Below are 17960 nucleotides of genomic sequence, written 5' to 3'. Positions count from 1 at the left end.
ATTCCATGTTTGTATTGACTTCTCTGGAGCCTTGATGAATTAAGTCACCCGTTCCAAAAGTAAATATACAAAACAAATAAACAAACATTGCAAACATTTCAATATCTGTACATTATTAACAACTTTAATTATAAAAGCTTTCAGAAAACAAAACACTTCTGCCTGCAGATTCAGAATGAGTCAGAAAATGAAAAGCAAACACTGGTTTCTCCAACATGATGTAGATGTCTGAAGAAAACTAATTCTTACACAAGTTGTGCATAAAAAGAACATTAGGTTTCAGGATCAAAAGGTCAGTAAACCAAACAAACAAAAGTCTAATAAAGAGCTAGCATTTTCAACTGATATTAAAAATAAACCATCCACTAAAATTAAAATTCAGCCTTTGAAATGGGACTTGAACTCTTTATGCATACTCTGCCCTGCTGACCCTTGCTAAAGGGTGTAAGTCAATATGAAATACTCACAAATGGAGAGAGGATGATGGATTTTCTGCCAAATAACCCTAAGCAAAAGTAACGCTGTTAGCTGGGGAGCCTGCTTTTATTTCCTTTGCCAAGTGATGAATTAAAAGAACTTCCTAGCATACATGATGTTTTACTGCTTGCAATTTTTTTAAACCCTGGTTCTTTTCTTCTTATAAATAAAAACAATACAACCAGTTGGCAACAAGAGAACAAAAGGAACTGCTTCTTATGTGTTGGGAGTTTTAAAACTAGGTAAGATTGCTAACTTGGGGAGGGAAGGAAAATGAACAGAAGTTGCAATGTCATCAGTTTCTACTCACTAGAATGGTATTTTATTTATCAGGAACTGGGCAGTGCCTCTACTTTCTGAATGAATGACAGATCCTTCCTATCTATTTTTACCTCTGGGTAACTATCCTGAGACTGAAAATAATGGATAGCCCTTAACAGTTGTACACTCCATTTAGTTTATGAATATCACTGCCAGAGGAAAGAGTTGTGTTAATCTCTAACATGTTGCAGAAGAGGTCAGCATACAGGACATTAAAATACCATGTCAGCTTGTAAGAAAATTCCTGATGCATGTTTAAGTACTGGCAGCTGCTATGGCTCTACAAAAGCCCTGTTACCTTAAAGTTCGTGTTACAGCAATGCTTGTCATCTCCCCTTTTGCCATGGCATGACAGTTTTTGCCCCCAAGAAAGTTCATAAACTGAAAGAACACATCGAGAAGAATGGGATTACATGTGCAGCCACAGAGGCTGAAATTACTTGCTTAAGGCCAGAAAGCCAGTGAAGGATGGAGGTGGGAATAAGATGTATGGCTCCTGTCAGGCACTGCAGTGCCACAGCCTCGTGACAGACCAGGAGGTCTCCAGCAGAGACCGTGTGCTGCTGGTGGCTGGCGATGGACTCAGCAGCTTTGTCTCCTTGCCTTCCACTGGGCCAGAAAGAGGAGACAGAACAGGTTTCCTCATGCATCAGCTCCTTAGGAGCCCAGCCAGAAGGAACACTCACATGGCCCTTCCTGCCTCCCCACCATCATTGCAGCACATTGCCCAGGTGTGCAATCCCATCCCCATCTCACCGCATCTCCGTTCTGCTCCGAAAACCCATGTGAAGGGAAGAAAACATGGAATTCTCAAATAAGCTACACACGTCTGGTTCTCTGCTTGTCTGCAACCCAGTCAGCTCAGTGGTGGTGTGACACTTCATCCAGCATACAGCCAACACACATGTGCCCCTGCACAGCTCCTAGTCTGTGAGAAAACCATTTAATTCCTTTTCCAGTGAGGCACAGAGCAGCATCCATCCACCCAGAAACAATAAAAGCTCCATTGAAAATAACTGTGAGAAGGCCACGATCTCTCTTAATTATTTTCTGTCATGTAGCCATTAAAATTTCTTTCTTCATCCTGAAATAACCCATTAATTCAAAATTCTCTAAATGTACAAATTAAAATGCCTGGTCTCTCACATGACATCTGGCATGAGAACAGTGGTAACTCCTGGTCACTAGGAGGAAAAGCAGTCAAATAAACAGCTTTGCTATCCTGCAGGGTTAACTTCTTGAGTAGAAGATAATGTCATTATTAATTACATAAGCTCTAAAAGGGAGGAAAAGACAGAGTGAGCTGCTATGCTAGGGAACAAGTGTCAGAACCTGCAAAGGAAATGCAAACAAATTACAAGGGTCTTCAGCCCCACAAATTAAAACAGCGAAGCTAATGATGTGAGGATACTGTAATATATTAAAAATGGAATTAAAAAACCAAAATACACAAGAGCTGAATGCACTTCTCTTAATAAAGTGTGAATCGGAATTTTCAAAATCCCGGAAGAAGAAGAAAATACAAACCACAACGCTTGTATCAACATCTGAAATAAATTCCCTTTCTTTTGGTGCCTTGTGCCTAAAAAGTATCAAAACCTATATTCAAGTAATGGGGGAAAGTCTGAGTGACTACAGACTTGATGGTTTTCTAACAGATTTTTAAGAAAAGAATAACTTTAAAAAAAATGAAATAAGTAAGAAATATAACTTTGTCTACCAAAGGGAGGCCATGCCAGATTGAAAGCTTTCTCCTGTGATGAAAATACAACAAAATCTCATCACTGATGAGGAACAAAAGAACCTGCTACAGCAGTACCTAGGAGTCTGTTAACCAGGCTAGAGGAACATTACTACATGATTAAGGGGAGAATAGGCAGCCACCACACAAGAACTGTGGGACAGGAGAGAGGACCAGCCCCAGGGCTCCCATTTAATATTTGTTAAACCACGTCCACAGAAAGACTGAGGAACACTGATGGAGTTTATTGGCAACAGCAAAGCTTGAAAAGGTATCACGGGGAAAAGGTTTCTGTGGATTTACAAAGAAGAGAAACAGAATAAAAACTACTTGCAGTAAAGAGTTACTGCCATTGGAGAAAAGTGACAAAAATCTGACCTATGATTTGGGAACTTCATACTTGCAAACATCAGGGAGGGGTTGGGGAACCTAGCAGTATTAAGTCAATCACGGTCATGTATGGAAAATGCGTGCTTGAATAGTTAGAGTCAGTATTACTAAAAAGTATCACTTGAGAAAGAGGGGACTAAGCTGTAACACAGTATTACAAAAAACAGATCAAATGAGTCCCAATTGGCCATGGCAAGAGTTAAAAATCCTTGCTGGTTTCAAACTGGAGCTAAGTCAGTTTATGAAGGAGACCACTTGATATGCTTGTCAGATAAAGCAGAGAACTCAGCTAAAAGGCTGATGATTTATAATCACATGTTATTTTATTCCTGTAAATTGCCCCTTGCAATTCTGGCTATAAACAGCAGATTTGGGAACAAATATTTACAAATATGCTTTGTAGCAAGGAAAGACTAAGTGAATTTCCAACATGTTTTTTAGATTTTTTTTTTTAATGAAGAAGGTAAAATCTCACTACAAGACAGTCCATAATTTAGGAGGCTTTGTCTTCAAAATAGCACCACCTCCCTGCCTGGGAAAAACATAACTTTTTTATGCCAAGTGTGATATTTGTCAGACATAATTCAATTGTTCATGATCAATACCAACTTTCAGTTTTGAGTCCAGCTTTGCATAATTTATAGGATTTCAAATTAATTCAGCTCTGAAATACAGTGATATATGATAATGAAGTCAATGCTAGGATGCTTCCTTATACACAAAAACATTCAGGACAGCTCTCTTCTACTCAATCTTTCTTCTGAAAAGAATTATATTGCAATGTATGCTAAAGAGCAGAAGAAAAAAATTATAGAAAACTGCAGTGACAAGGTAGAGTCAGAACTTTCTTAAGGACTCTGAATGCACAAAAAGATAAGAAAATATCTGTTTCTCATTTCACATGATAATTAATAAATTATTTCAAGACTGTTTTAAGCACTAAAGCATAAATAGGTAAAATTTAAACCATTGTCACCTGATGTCCAGTTGCAGCAAGCTACAAGCAAGCATGATTTGCATCTAGATTATTTGTGACAAGGCAGTAAGTAAACTCAGCACCCAGGAACTCTGACTTCGTGCCAGTGAAGAAACACCCATTGCACTACATCTCATCTCTGAAGACTTTCCTGCTTACTGGCAAGAAAATTTGCTAAGATTTTAAAAGCATGATTTTTTTTCCCCCACTTTACAACAAGTGAAAGCAATTGAGTTTACTTTTACCTCAGCAGCTGTGAGGAAAGTAATAAAAAGGGCAGCCTGGATGTGAATGGCACCACCACTCACAAGTGAAGGGCACAGATTCACAGATCTTCTGGCAGTAATGGCACCTTATTTTGCAGTTTGTGGTACCACTGAGACTTGTATTATTAGACCATGACTTTAAGAGCCTCACAGCAATACCAGCTAACACAGTATCACCTTCCCTCCCCCAGCCCACTGTCACAGCTGTGCCCAGCACAGCTGCTCGAGCAGCTGCACTATGAATGGGGTCAGAGAAAGTACTGTAAAGTTCTGAACATCCTTCTTCTAGTTTGCAGTACACAAACTAGACCAGAGTACACAAACTAGGTCAGAGTAGGCAAGCAACAGCTACACTGATAACGCTCTCAACCACCCTGTACTATGAAACCTTAGCTTTGCTTTAACACTTTAACAAGAACAGCCACATTGTTCAGAGAGCAACATCCTGGAATGCAATCACACTAAATTTTGGGGTTTTTTGTGAAAGTAAGAGTGAAGAAGTCAGAGATTAAATAATGCAAGCTAGAAAGATGTTGGGCAGATTCTTAAAAATTAAAGCTTTCTGGAGGGTCACTGCATGGAATCCTCTTCTAATGATATCAAGCAAAAAAAATATTAAAAATAAATCCTTGAACTTGACATTAAAATGTAATAATATCACATTACTAGTGGCGCCAAGAGAAGTTTAGCCAAAGTATTTGGGCTTTATTTCCTTTTTTGGAAAAAGAGTACACAAAAAAATGGATTGAAGTATCTTATGACATTAAAAAAGAAATCTACTGAAGATTATTCACTTAGTGTATTAAACATATACAGTTTTTATAAGGTGCTTTATAAACTTGTTGAACAATGTCTGCTCTGAGAGTATGTAAAATGGATAGCCTTTGAAATAAAACTTTGTATGTACTGAGATACTTACAACAGCTAGCATCATTAGCTTACTCTAACCAACAGAGTACCAACACAATAAAAAGAGTCAATTACTTGGCCTATAAAAATTTACTGTGTCTACAAATTCTTTCCAATTAAATCAAGTGTACCAACTAAAGAAAGGAATAGAAAGTGGACTTTTCTTAAGTCAGCAGCAGTTTGCAATAATTCCCCTCTTGTCACCTGATAAAAAACACCAGGACAAAGTTGCCCAGAGCATGCTCTCAGCATCAAATGTAATATGCTTCTCGAGAGTAGCAAAGAAAACAATCGACAACCGCAAAGACCAAACCTGAAAAACAAACTTGAGAAGAACTTTGCTTTGGAATTCCAAGGATCTGCTCATGCTTCGCTTGTCTTCTGATTTACAATAAACCCTCTCTTCAGCTGAACACGAAGGGACGAAAGAGATGGAGAGGGCAATCTGCTGAGTTGTATAGCGCAATAATTTCTGACAGCTCAGGAAAAGCCCTGAGTTCAGAGAGCCACAAACCCTACAGTTTGTAGGGTGTGATGATAGGTACATTCACTGTGCCTCAGTGTGGGTGCTCCCCATGCAGGAATTGCCTGCAGCCCTCCTCAGTGGGCCACTCCTGCTCTCAGCAGGGCCAGGGGGAGTGGAGTTTCCCAGCAGGGAAACACCAAGAGGCTGAGAGGACAAACAAGTGCAAACCAGGCAGTGGCAGCTACAGCATGGCACTTAAAGTTCAGGAGCAAAACGCATACCAAGAACTCACAATTAAAGCAAAAAGGCTGAATTATTGGTACACAGCAACAAGGCTCAGGAAAGAGAGAAAGGAAAAGATGAGCTAAAAGGCATAAGCTATTTAAACCTAATGAAGACCTGTGATTCACTTGGATAGCTGAAACTGAAGCAGGGAATGCCTTCAGTTAGGGAGAGTTCACAACAGGACTCAATGGTTAAACGTCATTTATATTTTCTTTAAAGCAGACTGCCTACATCACTGTTACCTGACACTACTCAAAAGGCACAGCACGATGCCATTCCAGCTGAAAGGCAAGCAGAGAAACAGGCAATGCAGGGTAGAGAGAAAAAGTAAGGTTTAAAAATAAATTTTAAAAGAACGCTTTGAGAGTGTTTCTTTTTTTCTTTTTTTTTTTCCCCTTGGCCGTGGCACATGGTCACACAAGTAATTGGATCTACACAACAGATTGGTTTCTCACTGCTGGCTGTCCCAGCTCACCCTCTCCTGCACCAGCTCTGGTGTTTTTGTGACTCTGGGCTGAACTGCTTCTGTGTTAAGTCAGCAGAAACCTAAGCCAACAAAAAAGGCAATAGGTTTCTGCTGGGATGTCATGCAAAAGCAGTTGAGCATAGGCTGAGAAAGGAGACAGGCTTAGCTGCCCTGGCAATGCAGGCTCAGTCTGGTCAGCTAGTGCATCCACAGTAGCTTTACTGGCACTTGAAAGCTCCAAATGAAGCTTTAATACTATAAATATTTATTTCGGCAAAAACACCATCTTATGCGGCATTATCTCATCTTCCCCCTGTCACACAAAGCTGTTTGCCCAGACACTGTCTGTTGAGGGGGAAGGAAAGGCTTTTTTTTGTTGTAGCTGTTTTCAATCGAGACCAAGCCTCCAGCTCAGCTTGTCACATGGCTCTGGGAACAGGTGTGCTGCTGAAACAGAGGGGCTGCAAAGGACTGGAAACAGGCAGCTGCAGGAAGGAGGGTGCTCAAACCAGGACAGAGAGTTAGAAAAGTCTGTGTTTGTAAAACTGTGCTGCAAATTCAAGCCATGCTATTCTCCTTAGTACTGTCCACACACTTAACAATTCTGCTCTAAAATAAATATGGTGTAAGTGGAAAAAAAAGAATTAATAAGAAATAGATATAAACACTAAATATATAAAACAAATATATGAATTATATATTTTCTATATCATCATCCCATCTCACAGTGAGTGAGCTAATGTATGTACATTAAGATATTGATTCTACTATTCAGGAAATTAATTTAATTGCTGAATATGTCACACATTTCTAATGTTCCTGCTTTGGATGCAGCTGAGAGTAATCTCATAGCCTGTGGTCCCTCAAATGTCTCTCCCAGCCACATGGTTCTGCAAGATACCTTACTCTACTCCTAGCACCTTTTGAATTCTTTCCTGAGCTTATACAACTAAGCGACATGGCAGGGCTGTAATCACTCATACAAGATTTAATGAGTGCCAGAGCTAATGCAGGAGAACACTCCCAAAACAGAAATGTGGAACAGGGAAAACTTCTACTTTTAGCAGGAGTGAATAAACTTACTCAGCTACTTCCCTAACTGCAGCATAGCTGTCCTGCACCCTGGCTGTCTGAATTAACTAGAGGATCAGTTTTCCCCTTGGAATTTCAATGGCCACAGAAGGCTCAGGCAAACTCCTGTGAGCAGGAATGCAGTGGATTTTCTTGCTACCTGCTTTGCTGTGCAGATTCACAAGCACTGTGCCCTCCATCTGTATGGATGCCACCTCAGTGTGGACTGGTGAGCACTTTGGAGCTGTCATTTTAGATTTCAGTTGTGTAGGGTAGGACAGGACAGTATTTAATAAACCAGTGTTGTCTCTGCCCAAGTGCTCTGACTAGTTACCAGAAAAAAATGTATTTTTTTAAACCATAAAGCTTATGGTAATTACAACCATTAGAACCAATATTTACACTTGTGACTACCTGAAAAGTTTATTTAAGTAGGCCACTCTAAAAACTATTGCTTTTAATATTCTAACAAAGGACCACAAATCATGCTGAAGTTCCTGGCTCTGCAGAGCAAAGCCTGATGGCAGTCTTATTCTGAAGCCAGTTTCATGGGGATTTGTGTTCTGTGGAATAGAATCTGAACAAGAGCCTTTAGCTGGCAACACACAAAGGTTTTCCTATATTGAAGCTACGCTGCTTTGTCTCCCAGCAGAGAAACTGGAGCCAAAGACAAACAAAGCAGAAAAGAGCGTTAAAGACAAACAGGTGGATAAGACTGAAAAAAGCACAAGAAATACAAGGGCATGCTCTCTGTGCCTGAGGGACACACTCAATGGAAGGGAATCCAAATCTAAGGCAATACATTTTGGACTCTGAAACCTGGATCAAGACTCAAGACTGTCGCCAGCATCCCTTCATTCAATTGATACACAACCAACTCCTCACTTGAAAAGATTGCACACTACAGAAACAGTCACTTCACATGGCTTATGAAAAATGTTAGCTACCCTAAATTATTTTGCTCTTCATTCCACAAAGCCATATAACAATGAACATGGCCCAATGAAACAGGAATTCAACTGTCATTGAATAAATGTATTCAGAATGCAAAATGTTCCTCTTTGAATGGATGTTTGATTAATAGAGGGAAATAAACAGACCTTTAAGCTGTACAACACTGTAAAAAACAATCCTTTCCTGTACGTAGGTATGACATAAGCATATACATGCATGTTTCTCTACTAGTTTAAGGGGACTAGCATAATAAACCTCATTTTTCACATTGCTGCATCTTTTCAAGAGCATTTTTCCACAGATACTCAAACCTGTTCCACAGGTACTAAAACTTCAGCTTTAGGATTAATGTAACCCAACCTCGGTGTTCAGGACTCAGAAAAGAATGGCTGCAGCAGTGCAAAGGCATCACCAGTGAAGGGGCTGCAGTGCCCCCTTTTATTTAATTAATTCTAAGGTTTAAACACTCGCAACAATTTTTATAAAAGCTAGTTCATTGTTCAGCTACAAGTTTATTTTGCCTGCAACTGTAAGCTCTTTGTGTCTATTGTTGCTCGTGAAGGCTGAATTCCCAATATAAAAAGAGTCAGCCCACTCAAATGCTTTCATGGGAACATAAGGGCCTCACAGTGAGGTTTGACAATGCAGCTGGACCAACCGAATGGCTCACAGCCACCAAAATGAGGCAGAGTCAATCTTTTCTCTACCTTGCCTCTGCACTGGCTCAGGGACACCTGACCTCTGATTTGGCTGAGTTTACTGAACTGGTAGAGAAATAATTCATCAGGAAAAAAAGAATGGTTTCTGTTGGTTTATCAAGTGAGGCCAGATGAATGCTAATAGAATGAACAACAGGACACCTCTTTCAATGCAATCCAGTCATTTGACTGGTTCAGCCACCTTGTGCAGTGAACAGGTCACTTGTGAGTCAAACATGGTGACAGGACCACAGTGACGGGACTTGAGACAAAAGGCAGGGTAAGAGAAGTGGTTTTGTCTTATTACACATTAACTTTAAGATTATTTTATACTGATATTAATAATGAAATAGCATTCTTACCTTTAATTGCTAATTTTTCCATTCATCTGCATCATTGCCAATTTACTAACAGATCATAATACAATAAACTGAATATTTACTTACCCACAAATCCTTTCTCTCCAACTAATTTAAGAGCAATTTTATCTGCCAAAACAGAAGAATTTCCATGTGCAATGTTAGCAAAAGGCCCAGCGTGGACAAACACTGGTGTTCCCTGGATGATAAAAAAAATATATGTAAGTATAGAATTATGGTTTAACCCCAGCCAGTAACTAAGCCCCACACAGCTGATTACTCACTCCTCTATCAGTGGGATGGGGGAGCAAATCAGAAAGGTTAAAGTCAGAATACTCATGGCTTGAGATAAAGCCAATTAAAAAGGTAAAGAAAAGACTGCACACACACGACCAAAGCAAACCAAGGAATTCATTCCTGCTTCCCATGGACAGGTAGGTGTTCAGCCCAGGAAAGCATGTGTAATCATGTGTAATTGTTACTTGGGAAGACAAATGCCATCACTCAAAATGTCCCCCCTTCCTCCTTCTTCCCACAGCTTTGTATGCTCAGCACGATGCCACATGGTTGGGAATACCCAGTTGGGGTCAGCTGTGTCCGACTGTGTCCCCTCCCAATGTCTTGCCTACCCCACAGCCTGCTTGATGGTGGGGTGAGAGGCAGAAAAGGCCTTGACTCTGTGCAAGCCCTGCTCAGCAATTACAAAAACATTCCTGTGTTACCAACACTGTCTCCAGCACAACCCAAAACACAGCCCTGGACTAGCTGATGTGAAGATAACTAACCCTATCTCAGGCCAAACCAGCACATTATGTAAGCAACTCAATAATTTTTCAGACTTATCAAAGTCACAAATAAATCAAAGCACATATAGCAAGGAAATGCTATTAGACAATTTAGGGGAACATCTCAGGTGCTTGAGACCTCATTTATCTGCTTCATTCCTAGAAAGGTAATAAACAGTAGTGCAAACCTACACAACTTCCTCACCCCACCTTGTACTAGTTCATGTTTCATATTTCCACAGCTCTAGTACTGTGGTGTGCTATTCTGGCACACATCCTGTTACAAGCACTAAGTGCAGCACTGCAGATACCCAAGGAAGAGCCCAGCTCCAACCCTGTGTGCTCCTGTTTTCCTCACTGGCTGCAGCAGCCATTCCTGCACTGGCAGAGGAGCCAGCAGAAGCTATGAGGGACCAGAGTCAAGGGTTAAGGAGCTGGAGAGGGAGATGGCAAGGGACATGCTGGGGTGCAGTGGGGATACTGACCCAATGGAAAACACATTTACTGCTGCTGGAAGCCCAGGTCTGCACTAGACACATACAGGGAAAACGGACAAAGTTGATTTTCCCTGTGTAAATACAAATACATGTGTCTATGTCTAATGGCATACTCCTTGTCTTTCCTTTCTCTGGTTTAGATTGGTTTTCCAATCTAAACCAGAGAAAGGAGAAGCAAGGAGTAAGCAAATTAGCTATGTATATGAAATTTGTGAGGTAGAAAGCAGTTCTCAGCCTCCCTCTTATATTTTTGGCAGGGATCCAAAGGAAAGGAGAAATTAGAAAATAAGCATTCTCAGAAAGGGATTAGGATTAGGTGAGATTACATTAACTGCTGTTTTTTCTCTAAAACAGAATACACAATCAGACAGAAGAATGTCACTTCCGCTGTTCTACTACAAAATAATAAGGCAAACAAATACCCATTGCTGTGTTTATGCATCTTAAAGCACCCAGCTGGTTAAAGAAAAGGTAAGCAGACAATTTCACATTATTTCCATTGATGTCCTTCTCATATTCTGTACTAGGAAACACTGCCAGCCCTCAAAATTTCAGGCAGCCTACCAGGCAACCTCCTTCAAGTTTTGACCAGAAACACCAGTTAAGGAGGACAGAGTTCTATGGATCAGCTGCAGGGCACATCTAATAGTCCCCTGAACCACAGCTTGGAAACTATTAACCATAAAATACAAGTTGATTCTTCCTCCTCCCTTCCCCCATCCACCAGTGTCTTAAGGAAACAACCTACATAGGAAAATCTCTATTTCATTACTATAATCTAAGTGGTGTTTTACAGAAAACATGGACATTTTAGTAATGATGACTAGAAATCATATACAAAAATGATATATCAACAAACAGCATCTCTTCTTACAGCTTCCTTTGAAGTAATAGCATATAATTAATTGTTTTGCTCAGAGGAAAGACAAGCAACTTTTTAGCCACTGCCACATGCACACACATGGGTGGGGGCTATTCTCCAGGAACAACATAATTAAGCTACAGCTCAGATAACTCTGCCTCGTACATGTCAGAGTAGAAAGGGGAGCCAAAAAAGTAAATGAAGGAGAAATCATGCCCTGTAACAAGAGAATTTATGTAGATCACTATAATCATAACATAGTGCTTACTATGGGTTAGCTTTTTTTTCTCATTTTCTATCTGCTAATGGACACATACTGCAAAATCAACTGAGATTTTACACAGGTACACAAAAACTTAACATGAACTACAAGTGCCTTCAAAGCTTTTAATTTGGGCATCAGACTAATAGGTGCCATGCAAAATATGTTATCCCTATCCCAAAGAGCTTGTAACATAAAAAATCAAATGCAAACAACTCTCACCAAACTAAGTTGAAGGTTTACTTCTACTTTAATCCACTATTTGGCATTCAAATAAGTCATAAGTAGGACTTATGAGTCAAATAAGTAGGACCACAAATTTCCAGCTACCAGACTCAGATCCATAAGGTTTATTCCAATTTGTCTTTTATTACTCAGTAAGACTAATTTTACTCTTCCAACCCCTAATTTCTTGTGGCAAGAAATCACAGGACTGGTCTTATGAGAGCCCAGAGCACACACTGGGCAGATGTGATGCACGACCCACAGCCACTGCCAGTGACTGGGCAGCCCAGCACACACTGCAGCACCCATGCAAAGAGAGGTGCCAGAAGGGTCTCCTCCCACATTCCCTGTGCTACTGTGCTTCCAAGAGTTCATCCACACAACATGGATAGGAAGGGAATGTGGACTGCAGGATCCAAAATCCAGAATATTGGAAGTCAAGAGGCTCCCATTACTAACTTGAAGTCCAAACATACTACTAAATCACTGGCATAGACAGATGATCCCCTGGAGCTCTGAAATCCACCAGAAGGAAAGGAAGAGCAGTTGGAATGTTTTCTTACAAGAGCAATGCTGGAAGAAAAGTACAGTCTAGGTACTGAAGAGAGTGAACTCCAGCAGGACCCTGGGAGCCTCAGGCACACCATGGAACAGGGACAACAATGTCTTCTCAGGCCAGCTTTAGTGACTGTGCCAGTCCATCTGTCCCACTTATTTCTGCTACACTCTTAACAAACTATATGGAGAACCCAACAGTGGCACAGGGATGCATTCTGCTGACTGCTTTCAGTACAGAAAACATTATTATCCAAGTTTCAGTAAAAGAAAATAAACCCTGAATGTCAATAAATATCTGAAGTTATCTGGCCGCTAGCAGGATGTTTATAATACTTATTACCATTCTTCTCTCATCTTTACTATGAGTGGCACTTCAAAAGTAACACAACAAACCACCCCAGAGCAGCCAGCCTGCAACTACAAAGGGCTGTCCCATAGAGCAGCTGCTCTGTTACGCGTGGTATAAATAAAGGCTGAACATTAAGGGATCAGTCGACAAGAGAACAAATCTGTCATGAGGAACAGAGATAAACACTATGAAATCATTATGTACATTCCAAACAAAGTAATCTCAATTCTACAGCACTGGATATAAGTAAGCTCCACCAAAGTCTGTGGTTATTGTAGATGGAGTGCTCCATGTCTCCCATTTTTAGATTTTTACTGTCATTCCTGCATATAAAACACTGTCAATCACTAACACTTCCAGGCAGAATTTCTGGTGTCAGAGTAGCAGGACTGTGACAAAAAGCAACTCACCACGAAACCTCTTTAAAAAGCAGCAAATTAAACCACACATCAATTCACATATGAAAAAAAGCACTGACATAAGTTGCCAGTTCAGTTCCACGCAGGACTGACTTTTGGTAATTTTTGATTTATGACCTTCTAAGCCCCTTCTCCAGTGCATGCAGACATCCATATGAAGTTGGTGCAAATCTACTGAGCGTGTTGTTCTTCTCCCTTTTCACAGGCCCTTAGAAGCAACTCCCCAGACTTCCAAGGCTTAACACAATTCTCATCCACAGGCTTGTGGCCAGACCACAGAGGGGTGCAGCTGCACTGGCTACTTCTATCTGGCTGCTCTCTCTGCAATGGCTCCTTCCAGTCACTGCTACCCACAGCCACTATGGCTTACAAATTATGTCAAATCAACTGTCAGTTGATTGTCAGTTGTCATCCAGAACTCCTGCTCTCCCTCATCCAGCAGTCTTTTTGCCATCCTCCAAAGTGATCTGGAAGATCTGCTTTGGTGAACAGATTAGTTTCATGCCTAATTGCCAGACACGTCCATGGCACATTCTGAGCTGTATCTGTGTTCTCTGTAATCATATTATTCTGTTTTTTCACCACCTATGTGCTGTAGGATTATTTCTAATTTTGCTGTTGTCAAATCATGGTGCTGTTGCTAAAGGTCCTTACACTTTTATGAAGAACTCGTTCTCCCTAAAGGGATTAGGATTATGTTGCCCAATTACTACTGGTAACCTCTTTGGAAACTTAAGATGCTAACTTTTGGATGCTACTTATTAGGTTTATTTCAAGTGTAATGTAGGCTTCCATTATCCTCATTTCTGATTTGCAATTCACACATTCATCAGAAAGATGGCATTATCTATAGCAGAAGAAATACTACTACATCTACCACCCCAGGGTATACTAGGATAAGTTTGGCTTAAAATCTGCCATGCTAGAGGGCTCTAAACTCACAAGTGGAGCACTGGAGTACATTCAAGTGTGTGGGGCACAACATCCTCCTTGTTCCCCTCCTTTTTCTTTTTTAAACTGAAGCTATTGAAAGTAGCACCTCTTACAGTTATTCAGATGAAGAATTAAAAATAATGAAGAGAGCTCAAGAGCAGCAACAGCACAGGCAGTAGTAGAGTGGGCCACTGCATCCCTAGGAAGGTGAAGGGTGTCCTGGGGGGCATCAGGCACAGCATGGCCAGCCAGGCAAGGGAGGGGATTGTCCTGCTCTGCTCTGAGCTGGGGCAGCCTCACCTCCAGTGCTGGAGGCAGTTTTGGGGGCCACAATGTAAAAAAAGACATTGAGCTGTTAGAGAGTGTCCAAAGGAGGGCCATGAAGATGATGAAGGGCCTTGAGGGGAAGTAATTTGAGGAGTGGCTGAGGTCACTTGGTCTGTTCAGCCTGGAGGAGACCGAGGGGAGACCTCACTGCAGTTACAACTTGCTTGTGAGGGGAAGAGGAAGGGCAGACACTGATCTCTTTTCTGTGGTGACCAGTGATAGGGCCTGAAGCTGAGTCAGGGGAGGTTTATGTTGAATACTAGGAAAAGGTTCCTCACCCAGAGGGTGGATGGGCACTGGAACAGGCTTCCCAGGGAAGTGGTCACAGCACCAGCCTGACAGAGCTCTAGAAGTGTTTGTCCCAGGCTCATGGCGTGGTTCTTGGGGTTGGTGCTGTGCAGGGCAAGGAGCTGGGCTTGGTGATCCTTGGGGTCACTTCTAACTCAGCAGGCTCTGTGATTCTACATGAGAGCAATGACACAGCCCAAAAGGACGTCAGCCAAAGCACAGCACTGTCTTGGAAAATATTTAGATAAACTGGGGATCTCCGTTACTTTATTAGGTGACTCATATTAGCCTGGAAGCCAGCAACTATCCAAAGGGTGACAAAAATTCATCTTTAAGACTCAAAGTGGAGGAGTGGAGCATGAAGCAGTCTTCTGAGCTGCTTTGGTCTGCTGTTTTAAAAATAACTTTGTGAGAAGAATATAGGGGCAAAACGAATCTTTGGGTAATGTGGTCAGGGCCCTGCTAACAAGCAACAGTGTTTGATGAAAGGTGGCAGATGTTTCAGCCATAGCATAGATTAGACTAGAAAAGAATACCACATAAAAGGCAGGAATTTTATTGCATAGAAATGTGAATATAAAGAAACGCAGGGAAAAAATAAATGCATGCATGTCCCAGAACCAAATGCCTATCGATCAAAAGAATCTCTTCTGACATTTATAATTGTCTTTCAGAACACTGCAACAAAACCAACAGATATGCAAAGTGCAAATAGAGTGACTAAACAGTCAGAATCAAAGCTACCTTGTCACTGGTGCTTAACACACACAATGTTATCTGAGTGGTGATTATAATACTGAGCTTTGGCCATGACATTCTCAATGCTATCTGACCTCCAGTTTCTGCTATTGGATGTTATATTAAAATTATCACACATATACATACATTCTTCAGACAGCCACATGAAAGAACAGGTTTCCTTTGCAGGGGCAAATAATTAAGATGGTTATAATAAAATAACATAGACTTAAATTCTGTTTTCCTAATATTCCCCGAGACTAGGAAGTTGTTCCCGTCCAAACTCAAAAGCAAAAAGTAGTTATCACTTCAACATGCTGTACAAAATGAGACATTTTTATCAACTAGTGATTGCACTGGTATCTTTCTGCATTCTTCAACTTTTCATCATATCAAGAATCATAGTGAAATACTCCAGCTATGTAATTTTGACGGTCAAATGAAAAAAAGATAGACACTGCTTTTTCTCCAAGTGCATTTTTTTCAAAGATGCTTCATTATTTTCTCATTTTTCTTTCTCCTTCTCCCCTTGACTGTTGCTCATCAGTTTCCCATCAAAACATCAATACCAGACTGCCCAGGCACAAGGTTAGCTTGCACTAATTCTACATTCTTTAAACTCATGGAAGAAAGCTCACTAGCGTAGGTGTAAAACATCCCTCTCAGAGCCCATGAAAGCTTAATTTAGTCCATGAAGGCACTGTGGCAAGATAGGGTGGCTGGGAGCCATCTTTCGAAAATGCATAAACAGCTGAAAGGACCCTCCTGTGACTTTGAATGGCACAAACTGTAATACAGATTAGAACGGCCACAGCAAAGCACCTTTTCTCCACACAAAATGCTGGGCTGTGGGAATTGTCATGAGAACATACAAAGAAATACACAAAAAAGGACACTTCCCCATGAGAACAAGGTGGGAAATAGTAAATCTGTGACTTAGAAGATGAACCTGCCTCCCATTGTGCTCAGAAGCAGCTCAACAATGCACTGCAGCTTGTTTGCAGCACTAGGTAAAATTATGACTATAGCCAGATCTCAAAAAAGGAAAAGCACCACAAAAATATATAAATACAGGCAGAGTTGAACAGTTAACATAAAGAAATGGATGTTTGCTAGAATGCCTTTATGGATCAGACCCTGGTTTGAATGTTGAAAGTCAAGCACAGCTGCTGAAGAGAAGCATGATCAGCACAGTATGGAATTTGAAAGTTGGAGAAGGGCAGGCATCATAAGCCATACTTACCTCTAATGTCTGCATTAGTGTGGGTTTAATTGCATCTTTCATCAAAACTGCCAAAGCACCAGTTACTCCCTAAAAGACAAGAGTCCACATTTTAAGGAAGTCAATTCTAAGGTGAAACATTTCCAAGTTATATTTATAGTTTAAAAATCCTTACAGTTCAAAGCAGTGTTGCAGTGATGCATAAAGAATTTATTTAAATATTACCTCAAGACTTCTAAAATTTTGTATTTACAGTGTGTCTAAAACAAAAATTATTTTATTCTGAATACACTTAAAAGGCAACAGGCAACTTCTTTGTCCTATTTTATGGAAAGATCAAAAATAGAATTAAGTGATCAACATGAGGATGTTCAAGGTAACAAAAGATGAAGTGCCAAAGGCCACTGAGACCTGAGAAAGCAAGAAGGCAACAGTTTGCTAAATCTACCTAAAGAAATGACAGATGTATTTCTTTCATGACATTATCTACAGCATAAATCAATAGCTAGCAACAACCAGAAAGAGTATTTTTCAAGACATGTACAAATATATACATAGCAGATACAGGATGAAAGCAGCCACAGAGTTTACTAGGGTCAGATAAGAAATACATCACAAGTTAAAAGTTAGAGGTGCCTTACTGTGATGATGAGATCACAAAAGGAATTGAGCAAACTCCTGAATTTTGGTTGCGAAAAACTTTACTCCTCCCTAAAAATTCTGTTGAAATATAAATTTCACACTGACTGACCTTAAAAACCTTAAAATAAATAAAAGTCATAACAACCTCTACACCAAATTTCAATGCTTATTCTAGGGAAAAAAAGAAAAGGCTACAGAGTGTGCACATCACTATCAGATTTTATGAAGAGTGATATCTAGAAACCAACAGCATATGTTCAAATTTATTCTTGTATTACTTTGATTTTGAGATGATGGTTTTCGTTTTGAAAGAACTAGATCATGCTTCAAAAAAACCACAGTAATGTTATAAAAGGTGGCTCATACAATTGCCAGAGAAGAAGAAAAAATATATTCTTCTTTTTTACACTTGCAAAAAAGAAGAATATATTTTTGCATTGAAAAGAAATATGAAAACCAAACAAAAATCCTAGC

General features: G+C 40.3%; 1 protein-coding gene across 2 annotated transcripts in view; it reads right to left on the bottom strand.

Annotated features, from left to right (window-relative positions):
* Positions 1 to 17960, bottom strand: part of MTHFD1L (methylenetetrahydrofolate dehydrogenase (NADP+ dependent) 1 like) — a 146443-nt gene that overhangs the window by 77062 nt on the left and 51421 nt on the right. For both annotated transcript variants that reach the window (XM_054629189.2, XM_077175375.1), the window contains 2 exons: positions 16866 to 16934; positions 9467 to 9578 (listed from right to left, as the gene is read on the bottom strand). In XM_054629189.2, coding sequence (XP_054485164.1) covers positions 9467 to 9578; positions 16866 to 16934 — 181 coding nt within the window. The remainder of the gene's footprint in view (positions 1 to 9466; positions 9579 to 16865; positions 16935 to 17960) is intronic.

The sequence above is a fragment of the Agelaius phoeniceus genome, chromosome 3 (assembly GCF_051311805.1).
Source record: "Agelaius phoeniceus isolate bAgePho1 chromosome 3, bAgePho1.hap1, whole genome shotgun sequence".
NCBI classification, from domain to species: Eukaryota; Metazoa; Chordata; class Aves; order Passeriformes; family Icteridae; genus Agelaius; species Agelaius phoeniceus.
This window is presented reverse-complemented; position numbering and strand designations above follow the sequence as displayed.